The sequence below is a fragment of the Ciconia boyciana genome, chromosome 7, assembly GCF_034638445.1.
Source record: "Ciconia boyciana chromosome 7, ASM3463844v1, whole genome shotgun sequence".
NCBI lineage: Eukaryota > Metazoa > Chordata > Aves > Ciconiiformes > Ciconiidae > Ciconia > Ciconia boyciana.
The window spans coordinates 61,191,853-61,207,614 of NC_132940.1; the positions used below are offsets into that span (position 1 = coordinate 61,191,853).

A 15,762-nucleotide genomic window follows, 5' to 3' on the forward strand; every position below is an offset into this window, starting at 1 on the left:
TTTGGTTACAAATGTCGTTCCTTCCTTGGAGCCGCTAGAAGTTTCCAGGACTACATCGATGTATGTCTGTGGCCTTTGGGAGATTCATATCCTAACCAGAAGAACAGCGTGTGCACAATGACTGTGCCCAATTAATATTTATAGTCGTTAGGCAAGTTCTATTTTGTGATCAATTTTTCATTTATATTGAAGGATATCATCTCCTTCAATGGCAAGCACGTATAGTTTAGCAAAGTATTTTAAAACGGTTTAATATCCACATAAATAATATTTCATATGATATGAAAGGGAAATACTACTGTTTACCCAGTGACATGGGGTCGTAACTCATTTATTCAGTAAATAACCATAATAAAGGCAATTACAGTTTAGAATGCCAGTAAACACCATCTCTTACAATCCACTTACAAAAGCAGACTTATTAAGAATTGTCAATGATCCTTCATTGATGTTTTTAAAGAATATGTTTAGGTTGCTTCTTAGCCAACCTTACCAATGAGTCTCCCTTAACATATAATTATATATATTTTTATTTGGATTCTGTATGCACACAAAAATCACAGAATTCATCTCAACTGCAACAAATATTCATCTAAAAGAAACACAAGCAACTGATAAATGATCCACTAATAATGTACTTGCTAATTCTCTCTTTCAGACTGGATATTGTAAGCATTTTAAGACACTAAGAGGTATAATTAGTTGTAGGAACAACTAAAGACTAATTACCAGTACAGGGAAAAAACCAAAAGCATTACTATAATTAGGTTCATTTGTTTCACTTGGAGAGGAAAAATCCACAGTATTCTGGAAAACAGTGCAACTTGATTAACATGATTTTCTTGACATTACTGGAGTTAGGAAATGAAGTCACAACTGATAGTTTATTTGAAAAAGAAAAGAAATTTTATAGTCCTCTTTACATAAAGGTCAGCTACTCTCAACTAACGTTCCCACGTACTGTGCTTTCTAGAAACAGATTTTTCTTTATTCCCACTTAATGCTACACATAATTGAAAGGACAAGAGATGCTAATTTGATCTTCCTAAATGTCACACATTGAAGAGCAAATGAGAGCTAAAGCAGGTACATTTCTGATGTGCACACCTTTTCAAGCCCTTACATTAATCAGCATCAGGAGATTTCCAAGTATTTTGTTTCACAGGTCTTGCAATCAATGAAACATTTAGTCTCCAACAACTGGCCTGTTATACCTCATTACAGCATGGAAAAGTCAAAAACAATTCTTAATGACCAGGACACATTCAAGAGCACTGGCTGACTATCACTGCATAAAACGGGAGCTGAATCTTTACAGAAAGGCCATTAAAGCTATCAGAGTCAGAATTTCACTTACTATTTTCTTTTTTTAAATCCTTTGCTCATCTTTATATTTCTGTTTGTGAAAATGCTTCAACGGCACTTTAAAGCTAACTCCTATTTTAAACCTCATCAGTAAGCAATGTTACAGTAAGCAAACTGCATGCTCAGATTCACTGAAGAAGGGAAAATTGTAATACTGAGGTGAGGGATTTCAATATAAAGTTGTTAAAAGTAATTTCAGATGTCTCAGGGAATACAGTAACAATATCTTCTGAAAGACTAAGGATATGACAGAGGTCAATTTTGAGTTATCCATGTTTACGCCACACCCCTTCCCCCGAGTCAGGTGCTATCTCTCCTCTCAACAGAGGGGACGCCATGGAACCTTCCTACAACCCTTTCAAACCATAAAAGACTCCAAAACATCCTTCTAGATAATTTATTTGGTGTCATTTTTTCACCAGAGACTGGCTTCCTAGAGAGGTGGTCGATGCCCCAACCCTCTCAGTGTTTCAGAGGCATTTGGACAATGCCCTTAAGAACATGCTTTAGCTTTTGGTCAGCCCTGAATTGGTCAGGCAGTTGGACTAGGTGATCGTTGTAGGTCCCTTCCAACTGAAAGATTCTACTCTATTTAATTATTCCATTAGACATCCACAGTTTACCTGCATTAGCCTGTTAAACCACTGTGCAATTAAAGAGGCCAGTGATGCTCAAAGAACCGTATTCCAATATTTTTCACAAGCATACACAGGAGCGAGTAACCCCTCAGTCACGATGCGGTTTATTTGATGGGAATGATCTAAGAGAGGACTGCTACCTCTGTAACTAACTGCTGTTTCTACCAGTTCATGTGTGGGCTGTCATTCTCTGTTCATTAGGAATGATAGCTCTCCTGAATGTACAAAACTTTCCTGCTGTATCCTTTCAGGAACATCTCTCATTGTGATCGATGCGCACAATGGGGAGTAAAAAGGGACTGTCAGATAGGGAACAAATAAATAGATCTTATTGCCAAGACCTGCCAGCTCCAACTGTTCTCAAACACAGCACTCGGCACAGACAAGAGTGCACCCATTCTACGCCTCTGCTGTGCCCACGCCGGTATGCACTTCATCAGCCGGAGGGCTCAGGGCTACAGCTCATTTCAGGTATTATCTGAACTAATTGCTACAAACCCAACCACCAAAGGAAGCCATTTCATGCGAGGACTTCATTCAAGCAGGAGGAGACAGTGCAATGGAGATGAGTGGTTTCTCTGCATCTCGGGGAGCCCACGTGGACCATAAGCCAAATTTAAAGCTAAGACCACCTAGCAGAGTTAACAAGTTCAAATTTCTCCTAATTAACAACTCTTAAGAGACCATTTGCAGCGGGAAAAGTTTGTGCAAAAGCAAAGGATGATGCTAAAGCCTTGTGCAAAAGCAAAGGGGAAAAAGCTTTCCTTCTCTGCTGCCAGGTAACATAACATATTTTATTCTTACAAGGAAACTTATTATTTCCTCCAACATAAAAACAGGCTTAAAACAATTTACAGTTCTTCACCATCCTACCTGCAGTGCTACATGAAAGCAAACAAAAGCAGCCTGCTGGATGCTTCTTTAGAGCTGACTTGATCACACGCTGCTGCAGGTGATGGGCTCCTGCCAAGCATCATTCCACTCTGAAGAAACTGTTTTTATCTGTCAGACTTTCAAATGGGCATTTATATTCATTGGACACCTCTCAGTATTAATACAGGGGAGCACGTACCCGCTCTGCATCAGTACAGTTGAGATACTGGGAGGTATTTAGTCATTATTCATGGTGGGCTTATTACTTACAATTAGAGCTTTTGGGCCAGATCTTCAGCTGGCATAAACTCAGCACAGCTCTATTTAAATTAAAGGAATCATGCTAATTTACACCAAATTATGATCTGTACTGAAGGTCTCTAAGGATTATCTACTTGATACACCAGTTATTTTACCTAATTAAACTAGTTGAGAGTGTTTCTTAGTAAATTATGAGCCATCTATGATATTTATTCATTGAAGAGCTCAGACTGTTAGGCGACACTCACACATTGTCTTTCTTTCCTTCCCTTTTTTTACTGAATATATCTCATCACAACTTTGCAGCTACATTAGCAAATCTTCCTGTACAAAGTTTGCATGGGAAAATACTTTTTGCTGAGCACTGACTGTTTAACGTTCATTTCTGTGTTTCTTGCACACCAAAAGCTCTCATGGCTTTGAAGAAAATTTTAGGGAAGTGAAACATGGTGGATGAGCTCTTCTGCATCCTTATTCCATAATTATTGTGTAGCTACCAAGCTGATGCCAAGCTCGTATTTTCTAATGCTCCAAAATATTATAGCTGTAAAATTCTGACCATCATGTTGCCCAGAAAACCTTGTTCTGCTCAGTTTTGCCTTTCCTAGACCTCTGATTTCGTAACCGTCTGTTTTATTAATACATACAGCACGCTGGGTGCAGCATCTTTGTTTTGCATATTCCAAAGGGTAAAGCACTATGACCATGAAACTTGGTATTAACTTTTACTGGCAGAGGAGCCAGGGTTTTGCTAAAATTTCAACTGTACAGCACTGATTTCTGTTGTTCTATAATAACTTTAACAGCTTCGTTACATAATTTGCTCAGTTAGACTACAGGCACAGAATCCCTATTAAAACAATACTTTGTATATATTTGTAGGTATGAAGTAATCAGGAAAACAACATTTTTCTTACAGTGAATTCACACAGAATTCATTTCCATTAACACAAGGAAAGGATTGATATCACTTACCTTTTATTTCTGTCTTCTATCTGCAAGATATAGACCACGTCATCGGTAGCGTGAAGCTTGGAACTGCTGTCTCCCCATTTCAGCTTCAGGCTCTGAGGACCTGCTGCAGCACACTCTAACCGAGGAGGTAAGGGTGGTAATGGCCTGGTTTTTGCTTTAATAAAGTGGCTAAATGGTCCAGCTCCAATTTCATTGACAGCCTGGATCCTGATCCTAAAACGAACAACAAAAAAGGTAAACGTTAAATAAAGTGCTTTCACGAGGTTCTTGGTATAAAAAGTCTCAAGAAACAAAACAGCCTTCTGGACCTGACTGCTCCGTCACTAACACAGTGCCTGCTCCCAGCTACCAGTGCTTTGCTTTCGCAAAACGAAAGGCTCTGTAAACATAACAAGTATTATCATCCTGTTTATATTGTAAGAGCTGCGGTGAAGATACCAAGAAATGCAGTAAGGCAGAGGGAGGAAGATTTGGGTAAGCAATCTCAGAACCTGATGGCAGTCCCTTTAACCACGTGAACAAGGAGCGGCAGCACAGATACAAGTGCAACCTGGAAAACATGAAGTGTGTAACTATGAATAAATAAAATGCAGAAGTGTGTTGTGATTGTCTAACAAAGGTCATGGACTAATTTAGGTGAAATCATTAAGTGAAAGCATTGGTATCGCTGCCATGAAACCCATCTCCATGTTGGTAAATATCTCTGAAGACCAAAGAACAGTGTCATTTCAGTGTGTGCAGCGTCTCACAAAGCACACTAAGTACATTAAACTCTACTGGGAAGAGCTAAGAAGGTTAAATACACAAACCTTCTACACGTCTTACACAAACTGTGGAAATATTAACCACCACTGAACCATCTATTAGATCAAATAAAAGTTGGATTCAAGTCACTCTCACAAGATGCATAAAAGCTCTTGAGCCATTTGAATCGCATTAAGGACATTTAGAAGAAGAGAAAAGCAGACCACCTACCTAGTCATAGAAGATTTAATTTGGAAATATTCTTAAGACTGAGCCAGTATTCTAAATTCTCTTTCTTAAGATAATGACTCTGGCTTCTGCTTTGTCACTTTCTCTTATTGGTCTGCACCTTAGTTTAGTAATTTGCACAATGACAATCTGCTTATAGGAATGAGTGAAGAGTAGTAGTCTTTCACTATGGGAACATCAACAACAACATCCTAACAAAGACGTGAAATATGCATTTCAAGAGAGCTTTGAGGACTGTGTAAATAGAAATATTGGTACAAACCAGCCTGAAAGGTTTTAGAAGTTTGTTACATCGAAGCGAAAATAAGAGAAAACAGAAGGGGGAAACTAATTAGGTTTTTTAGATAGTTCAGTCTAGTTTAGATAGCTGGACAGATGCCATTTACTTTGGAAATCCTGTGCACAGCAGCCTAGTATTTTCTCATGGGAAAAGACTCTCTACAAGCGTTGCTTCTTCTCAAAACTATCAGCCACCAAGAAGCCAGAAGTCCCTGGGGAAGGTGATAGGGGGAGAAGGCAGAAGAGCAAAACCTGGTATACCCCTACGACTGCCTGCTTCAGAGAAAGCAGAAGATAAATAGAACTGTCTTTGGTTGGCATAACTACTTATTTTGATTGAAGTACATAAAGTGATGTAAGTTCATGTAAACAACATATGAAAAATTACTTTGCTTTGAACAGCAAGTTTTCAGCTCTACCATTAGAAAAAGATTAGGTAGAGTTAAAGGGAGAGGGAAAAACACTCCAGAGAACAATACGAACAATACTCTCCATTAAAAAACCCCCAAACCCATATTTTCGGCAGTTTCAAGAATAAAAAGGGTTAAATTATTAATAAACATATTGCAAAATAATAGAGCCTTATCTACTGATTAGGCAGCTAAAATAATTGTACATTGTAAGAAGGCACTGTGTTTACACAGTCACGTGTAAATGTGTGGTTAAACTTTTGCGTATTGACCTAGCCATTAACAAGGGTAAAGTATTACTTGGTGTGGAGCTGCATTTTCCTTTTAACCTTCTTTTTGGTTTCAGGAAATGCATCCTGACCACCTTACAACACTATACAACGGTGATTGCATCCTCTGCCTCCCAAAAGGCGGATGGTATGAAGAAAGACCTAGTGGGAGCCTCCTCTTCAACTGCTGCATACAAGCATTTGACATAAAAAGAACAAAAGGCTTTTCTAGTATCTTAAGAAGCGTAATTAATATAGGCATTGATCTTATTTCATATTATGTTACTGGTTTGCTTCAGATTGAAGAGTCATTACATTAATATTTAATGGTCTTTCCAGTAAAAAAAAAAAAAAAGTGAGAACTGCCTGAATTTTCACTGGATTCTGGCAAGTTATCCATTACCATATTGCACATAAACAGTAACAGCTACATTACAAAATGCTACTACTTTTTTGTAGATCGATTACAGCAACACGCTCTAGAGTACATAGCATTTTATTCCGGTTTTATTTTGTATTATCCAAAGTCCCAGTAACAACAAAGCCTCTCCTGTCCTCAAGCATCATAACTTTAACTCATTTCCAAATGGCAGCTACCACACTTGAAAGTAAGTAGTGATTGAAACTAATCTCTCTCAAATATCACATCACATTTCTTAAGCAGAAGCCGATAGATGTGCTTTTTAGATACATGCATGAACATACATCTGCATTTACTTGCCTTCCCTTCGCCAGGTATTTGCACAAGGTAAAAGTGTGTCTCCTCCTCTTCCCTCATTTGTTGTCCCTCCTTTCATCTGCTGCATGGTGTTCTTGCTCCCACCTTCTGACACACACAAATATGCACACCCCCTCCCCCTTCTGACTTTGGAGCACAGTAAGACTGATGGAAATTCTTAAGCCTTAAAATAGAGACAGGCATCCTTCCAGATGAATGATGATACTGGGAAAGCAAGAATTGATTTAGTTGACTCTAATGTGGCTGGATATGGCCACCCTTTTCCTGCTCATTACACCACCATAAAACTCTTTGTAAATTGCCACCAACATACCCAGGTCCTGAGCTTTGCCAGACGCACACAACCAACCAGTTTTGGTTTCCTGTGCACATGGCACTGTAACCCAGACCCAGCTCTCACCTCCCTCTGAACCACAGCAGCGTCTCCTCAATGGATATCAGGCCTTGGAGATGTCCACAGGGAAGGGGAGAAGGAAGAAGGGAAAAAGAAAGGAGAGGAAGAAGGACCATCTGGAGGAGGAGGGAGAGCACATGGTGATGGGAGAACATCTCGTACGGCAGCATCTTTGCTCCAGCTCAGGTGCTTTCTCATGTCCCTGCCCCAGTCTGCAACACTCCGAGCTCCTCCAGCTGGGTGGCACAGCCATAGGGGGGAAGAGAACTTCCACAATTAAGTGGAAACCGATTACTGTTTACAGAACTGATACTGGGAAAAAATAAATTCTTTATTTTTGTGTAAAAGTAGTATATAGACATGTGGAAATACTTGCAATAAAACCACTTCCTGAATTCCTTTCAACTTTTTCACTCATGGTCTCTAAGTTAAAATACCCCAAACACTGTCTTGGAAAGGTGGTTTTAAAATCTGACAACCACAATTTGAAAGTAAGTTTTTTGAAAATGTAAAGCCTATATTTAGGGATAGTACCTACTTCTGCAGACCCTGGACCAATAATATCTGTATTCATTCTCACATTTTCCCACTACATCTTTTAAACATTTAGAAAAAAATAAATCAGACTAGGCAAATTTAGAAACCACTAGAAGATCTTTAACAGACTATCTTATAAGGTTTTTGAACTAGGAAAATAAACAGACTAAACAGGATGCTATTTTCAGATTGGTCCAAAATCCTTTGTATAGTATCCCAACAAACTGAAAAATCACTTTTGAATTAATCTTAAGAGTCTGACATGAGAAGAGTTTGATTCGCTAGTTCCCATAAGCAGAATGCCACCAGTTGCAATACACGCCCCTGTGGAAACCTGTGGGAGTTAAAATGCCACGGACTTCAAGAGGGAGGAGAAGCAGCGTGCTCTACCATCAGCAGCAGCCGGAACGTAAGGGCGAGTAACCCTACACAGCCCCCAGGACAAGCCAGCCCCACAGATCCCCACTCAGACTGCACTCTTCTGGGCCTGGAACAAGACTTAGTTTTACACTCTGAAGCATAAATTTTGTTCTATAACCCACTTAAGCATTGCTAACTTCAGCATCCACGTGCGTTTTTCTCTCTTCATCTTGGAAGATCTTTTCCTCGATACAGTTTAGAAATTTAAAATGTCTAGACTTTTTAATCCTAAACCAAATTAAAATTAACTGTTGCTATTAAAATTTAATAAGGCTACTATGCATTTCTGTAAACCATGTAACTTCAGAAGAAAATAAGCATTCTTAAAATCAGAAGTTGTTTGGCAGTGAAGTATCTCAACAGCACAGCACAATTACTATGGAAAGCACTGAGCGAAGCTTGGGAACAGAGTGTAACAGAAAATCGGTATTTCTATTACTGTTGAATACTTATTTATTGTGGAATATTTATTAACTCACTTCTAGTTACATCAGTTCACAGAAAACCAGTCCACGTATTATTACCCTATAATCAGAGGTTCATGGCTATGTCAATAAAACGGAAAGACTGCAGAACTCGCAGACATATTTCTGCAGTTGCTCACCAGCAACGATGTTTACATAGTGCTTTTATGAGGCATCTGCTTTTTGCAACAGGAACGCCGGTCTGTGTCTGATATTGGAGAAGTCCTCTTGAAATCAGCCCTACGCTGGCTATTAGCAGCACGGCAGAAGCATGCCCCAGTTCCTCCTGCCTTGAATGTATTTTGGGATGCAAATCCTTCTTGTGGCATGCTGGCTGGATCTGCTACTAAGACACAGAAACCATCAAACTTGTCAGCTTCGAGCCCACCTCCACAAAGAGCCTGGAGTTTGCTTGGTGTGTACTTGAGTTGCTCAGGTATGGCCATTCCCACACGGAAGCTGGAAGCAGCAGAGCAATGCCAGACCTAAGCTAACAAGTCCAATGGGGTGGACACACGTAGACGCTCTGTTAGAATCATACCGCTATGCAAAACAACCTTCCTTTCCAATTTTGGACTTGGTGGATTCATAATAACCAAGATTTGCTTTCAGTTTCGTGTTCCCACAAAAACATCGACAGTGAAATTCCAATGCAACTAAAACATATAAGCCCTTTGCTGATTTACTTCAAATTCTGCTGAGACTTTGGCAAGAGAGTTCAGAGTCTCAAACGCAGTAGTGTTTGGCTTGTGTAGTCTAGGAAAAACAAGGCCTGGAAGAAAACACGTTCACTGCTTTTAAACAGCAGAGAATAAACACTTGAGAGAGAGAAGAGCTAGTTGAGTTAAAGTTGACACAGAAAGAAAAACCATTGGTGAACAAATTTAGAGAATGAGATCAGTGATGTTCTGAAACAGTCTTCTGATTAAAACAGGGAGGGCAAAAAACCCACCACCTCTTAGCATACAGCTTGATAAACATGTTTCTTATGCACACATTTATCAGGGCACAGACGTTCCCTGACGAAAGATAGGTGTCAAGATAGGCTTGAAGAAGAAATATCAATGAAAGAGTTAACGATCGATAGCAAAACCACTTGGACACGTATATTTTCATTAGCAGAAAAATACTTCAAACTATAGATGAGGTGCTTTTGCCACTTAGCTGCAGTCACTTGTCTTCCCTGACAGGCATGCGATGCAAGAGTTGGAGGTTTCTTACTCTTGTTTTATTAAATAAAAGAGCTTTCATATATTATGACTTCTGGTTAGTCATCCACTGGTTTGTGCTCTTCACAGTAATTTTTATTTTTGGTAGGAACTTAGTCTTACAACAATATTTAGAAGAGTTGCAGTTAATGCTTGTGCTTTAGCCTTTTCATTTGGATCAGAGGCAAGCAGACTCCATGACTGAAAAGACATGATTTAATATGGTGCTTTTTACAAAATAACGAAGTTAAGAATGTAAAAGAAAAAACAAAAAAATCCAGTATGATCTCAGTGTGACAACACTTTGCATGGCAGCAGGAGTAAGAGCTTCATGGACAAGACTGCAGCATGATTATAAAGAAGAGTAATGTCCTGCCCATCCTTTCATTCCATATCTCCATTTCCAGGCCTTGAAGACAAGGACGTTTCCCTAAAGGAAGCTGTAGACAACCAAGAACCAGTTAAAAAAGAGACTGAAGACGACGACTTCAGTGAAGAATTCAGATGGTCCATTCTGGCTGTCTTGACTCTGTTGCTTAAAGCTCTCATTTTGCTTTAGCTGTTTTGACTCTTGATTGAACATGAGGAGAAACCAGGGAGTACAAGACTGCCCAAAAATGATGCAGTTCCACAGCTGGGTAGCCACTCAACAGACAAACTCTTCAACTTCTTATTAGTTTTATCAGGTTTTTGATTAGTCTTCAATCACTTGGGTTCCCTGGTCTGGCTTAGAGTAAGATCACATAAGCACCAGTGCTGATGCAAGGCAGAGAGTGAAGAACGTGGGAGAACATGGAGATGGAGGGAGGTCAGAAGCACGACAAGAGCAGCCTGAATTGGCTCAAACTCTTGAGCAGCTTTACTCATGTGCAGTATTTTCACAAATACCTTAAACTAGCTTAGGCCAGCATGTCTGCTAGAAGACATGCTGGCTTTCCTTTCTCTCTACCCATTTACAAGGTAAAAAATATGGTTAGTTTTCAGCAAGACCAGTTTTCCCAGTCTGGAATGGTGTGAAAGAACTTTGCTGGCACAAAAGAGGGGACAACACAAGGAGGGAAGAAGAGGCTTCCTTTGACAGCAACGCTAGCTTAAATCGACCACAAAACTAGGATCTTAAATAAACACAGTAGAAGACAAGAAAAAGCTTATACTTCATTACTGCCTTTGCCAAAAAGGATCACAGCGTTACAAGTCAACGAAGAACTGGGGACAGCGGTAACATAGTCACGTTTCCTGGATTTATATGAGTGATCTGGAATGGAGGGGTTCTGAATCACCAAATTCCTATTTCGCCTTCTTTTTTCAGATTGCCAGAGGGATATATATATATTTTCAATAAATCTACATCTTTATTTTTTATTACATGGTTTTAAAACCTAAATATCCTAGGCAAAGATCAGGAATCACTGTACTAGGCGCTGCAAGCAATATATCTTCCTTGCTTTAAAGAACTTCTAGTATACGTATTTGTACACTTGCTGCCAGAAGTTCTCTTTTTTGGGTACATGATAAAATTTGAGAAATTAACATTTCATTTAAACTCTACAAGACCTGTAGGATTGTGACCTTGAATACAAAGAAAAAAAGAAAAATATTACAGAAGGTCTGTGCCATGTCTAATTTTACAACTGTGCAATCAGATTTCAGTTTTTATTAGAACAGTACTTAAAACAGAATTACAGAATTTATTTTGTCACATCTTCTGCAGTATTGCTGTTCATTGCCTGCATGGAACCTTTTTTTTTTTAAATTAGCAATTAGGGAACAAACATATAAGCCTGAACATTAAAATAAAAATAATAAAATGATTTTATTATTTCACTTAGAAATTTAGACTCTGAAGCAATATAAAGAAATTGTTTTTAAATTCAGATTACTTTTAATTAATCTCCATATGCTAGAAACAAAAAATAGCTGTAGCTATACAAATAAAAGTTCATTGCGTGCAAATTGCTATCTCCTCACAGGGATCAATACAGTTAATAATATAAACCCCTGGAATAGTACTGCTAAGCATCTGAAAAAACAGGAGATGTCGCATTGTAATTTTAGTTATTTCCCATTTTTTAAATTCATTTACCTACCAGCGTAACCTTACCTTAAGCAGAGCAACTTAAAAAGAAGAAAAGGTCAGAGATAATGCAAGGAAAGGAGAAAGAGGAAAAAAGGGGGGAGAAAGCAATACTTCAACATGAACTACCACAATCCATTCCAGAAAGGAATTATTACGGATTTCCATGCTCCCTAGGGTTGGATGCTTGGGTTGTCGGGTTTTTTTTTCCTTACTCACTCTACATGCCATAAGTGTTTCCTATGTAAAATTAAGCTGTGTGATCTCATCCCGAGTGCTCTGTACCACATCAAAAAAAATTGTACTCACCGGTATGAGGTTTCTGGAAGCAAATCATCGATAACGTAACTTGTAACATTTCCTACTGGAATGCTGATGTCGCCCAGGTCAATGTTGTATGACGTAATCTCAGCTCCGTTATTGCATGGTTCTTCCCAGTTCAGTACAAGGCACACCGAGGGTGAGAGTTGATAGGCATCCACGTGCTCATCCTCCAGCACCGAGAGGGTAGAGACAGCGTCAGGCACAGATGCGGGGATTCTGAAGGTTACCAGCTCACTGTAGGGTCCAGCTCCTGCCTGGTTAATAGCCTGTGTGTTAAAAAAAAAACATTTTTACAGGATAAATGTTCTCTTTCACACGTCTATCGAGTTCATGACAGTGAACTGTGCAGTCCGGAAGAGTTGCATGGATTCTTCAGAGGATATACAGGGCTGGCTTATTCTCTAAAGCATGACTCATACCCTGTACCTATACTAGAGCAATTAATATCTTCCTTTGTTACTCAGGAGTATCTTTCAGATAAATTTGAGAATACTTCTCTTTTTCCTAATAGCTATTCAATCAAACCTAACAGTAACCTTTTTATCAGCAGCAAACTTTGTTTAGTAAGGGAAAATGTCAGTCATGCTGTCAGTGACAGGTGAAATCACGTTGTTCAGCAAGTTGGCTACCTGAAATTGTTGAGCCACCCTGTACAAAATCCTCAGTACACTGCAGAGTGCAACATCAGACGCTTTAGGCAAGCAGAGTACCCCTAGACATAAGGGGCATTTGACTTGCTGAGAGCTACACTGGTTCCTAACTCGGAGAATGGATAGCTAATCTCATGCTAAAAAGTTTCTGATGTAAGAATATAGGAACTCAGCATGGCATTAAGTCTATGACTTAGATTTCCCCAGAAGTCACAAACCACTAGCGAACCACCACCAACGCACATAGCTCAGTATTTTCCACAAGAGAGGACAGCAACCAATTATCGAGCTCCTCATCCGGGATCCCAGTGGAAACCAAGTTACAAAATCTGGCCCACTTCTGCTCATTAATTAGAGAGGCTGTTGTCTTTGCCAGCGCAACACTGCAGAACTGTACACACCTGGTTTTTTATCAGTTGGTGCTCAGTCAGTGGCAAACGCTGTACATGTTGCACTGGAACGGCCTAGGAAATGACTAACATTACCTCCTCAGGATTATTATAAGCTCCTGTGCATGCAATCACAGAACCATGCAGGCTGGAAGGGACCTTGGGACACGTCTCGTCCAACCTGCTACTCCAAGCAGCGTCAAAGCTGAATACAGACCAGGTTGCTCAGGCTCTTGTCCAGTTGGGTCTTGAAAGATTCCAAGGATGGAGATTGCACAGCCCCTCTGGACCACTGTTACAATCCTTAATTGCCCACACGGTGATAACTTTTTTCTTTATATCTCATCTGAACATCTCTATTTCAACCTCTGCCTGGAGCAAAACTGGACACAGTATTCCAGGTTCTCATGAATGGTGTGTAATGGGCAATACCACCCTCCCTTGATCTGCTAGCTGGGTTCCTCCTGATACAGCCCAGCATGCCGCTAGCCCACAAGGTACATGGAGAGCTTATGATAGCATATTATGGTACAGGCTGAGATACAGGAGGTCCAGACCTTCAAAAGCAGCTTTTGACATTGCCCAGCATCATCCACCATCCACATTTCCTTTGCGTTTGGAAAAATGAGCCCCGAGTCTCCCGCCAGATTACAATTAATTAGAAAACCCGGGTTTACAATGTTGCCAGTAGGACTACGATGGCAAGGAAAGGACACGTCAAACAATTGCTTGATTTCTTATCTATGCTTAACTGTAGTGAATAACTTATTTCTGCTATGCATAATACAAGCACAAAGCCATGTTCTGTTTTTCCAGGAGGCATTTTGTTCAATTGAAGAAAGAGATAATAAAGTTAGATTTGTCAGCATTTAAAAAGCCCTTCAAAAGAAATCCTGCTCCAGGGACATCTTCTATTTAGTGAAGCGTTCCTAAAGCTGTTAAAAGCGAGCCTTGTTTTGTGGTCTGCCAATGATATTATTTGTCTTGCCTCTAAACCAGTGTTTGGCAATCTGTATCTTGCTCCAAGCAATTTATTTTTAGCGGTGCTTTTAACTGCTTTATTGGACAATCTCATCATCATAACTGATGGGAATTCAGTTCTTTGCTTCCTAGATAATTCCCCGCGCCCCCCAGTGACACAGTATTTCCCTTCGCAGAAGCCACAATTGTTTTCAGGAATATTCATTACAAGAAAAAAGTTGAGCAACAGTGAAGACAAATTGTCTGCCCTGCAGTTATATATGTCTGATTCCTCAATTCTCTCTTTTTATTGAGTTACTGTAGATTGAGATAGCCATACTGTGCGTTTATTAGAAGGCAGAGCGAATGTGGTTTGGGGAATCTCTATTTTTAAAAAGTAAAAGAAAGATTTTTCTGTTAAAGCTGCTAACAGATAAGAAAAGCAGCTATTATTCTCCTCTTCTTATTTAAAAAAAAAAGACCAAAATTTCTGCAACTATTTCACTTTCCTTTGTCAGCTACACACACTTTACTATTTTTTTTTAATTGTTTAAATGTTCCAGTGTATCTTATAACAAATTCTTCTCCATATAATACACAGATCAGATCTAGAGGATGAAACCCTCTAGAAGGTAACACATGGGTCACTGATAGACTCAATAAAATGTCGTAGTGCTGTTGTGCATTTCACTTAACTTCTGCCTATGGATCAAATTATATTGACTGTGTTAAAAACTGGGTAGATTTGTGCAACATTTTTGTGGCAGGTAATTTAAAATGAACGCCCACTCGAAATCAAAGATGCTATACAGCTGGCTGTTTCCATTTTTAACACTGAAATCTCCTTGAGCTCCCCGCCGCTCACCGCAGAAGTGGTCTCAGGGTCTCCTCCCTGCCCAGCGGACGCTGAATGCTTTCCCTCCTGCGCAAAGAAGAGGCACTTTTCTGGCTCACACTTGCAAGCCACTCACACTCACACATGCTCTTTCAATTCGCCTTCCCCAGCAGTGCCAGTGCATGGTATAGGGCCAGCTATGACCAAGTCAGAAAATGAAGTTGAGTGTACTCAGAGGTGTGGGGCCCTAGCTCCTTGGCTGCTGGCCAGCTGCTCGAAAGCTACTTCATAAAAAAAAAAAATTCAATGTCCTGTTTAAAAAAAAAGTAAGGAGGAAACACTCGACAGAAGCATGTTGTCCTTGATCAAAGGAATGACCCTGGGTGGTCCACACATTGCCAGCTGGGTGGGTACATGAACTTTTGGTCGGATTTACTGGTGGTATTCTGTCTTAACATACAAATAAATCTTGTGGAAGAATATCTTGGGCAAAAATATTTTTACTTCACTCCCACTTACTTTACTTTCCATTTATTTTTCAGTGGACATAAAGGAGAAAAAGTGGTGTATTTTTATTTTCATATATATATATAACAAATATATTTTAACTGTTACTTTTTACTCAAAATAACAGCAGAGAAAGAGATCAGAGAAAAAGAAATCATATAGAGACTCTATATGAGATCCAATCTTACAAACCTAAGG

General features: G+C 39.5%; 1 protein-coding gene across 6 annotated transcripts in view; it reads right to left on the reverse strand.

The window, feature by feature from the left end:
* The window catches only part of FNDC3B (fibronectin type III domain containing 3B), a 215,028-nt gene that overhangs the window by 24,872 nt on the left and 174,394 nt on the right, over positions 1-15,762 (reverse strand). For all 6 annotated transcript variants that reach the window (XM_072868986.1, XM_072868988.1, XM_072868987.1 and 3 more), the window contains 2 exons: positions 12,209-12,489; positions 4,113-4,325 (listed from right to left, as the gene is read on the reverse strand). In XM_072868986.1, coding sequence (XP_072725087.1) covers positions 4,113-4,325; positions 12,209-12,489 — 494 coding nt within the window. The remainder of the gene's footprint in view (positions 1-4,112; positions 4,326-12,208; positions 12,490-15,762) is intronic.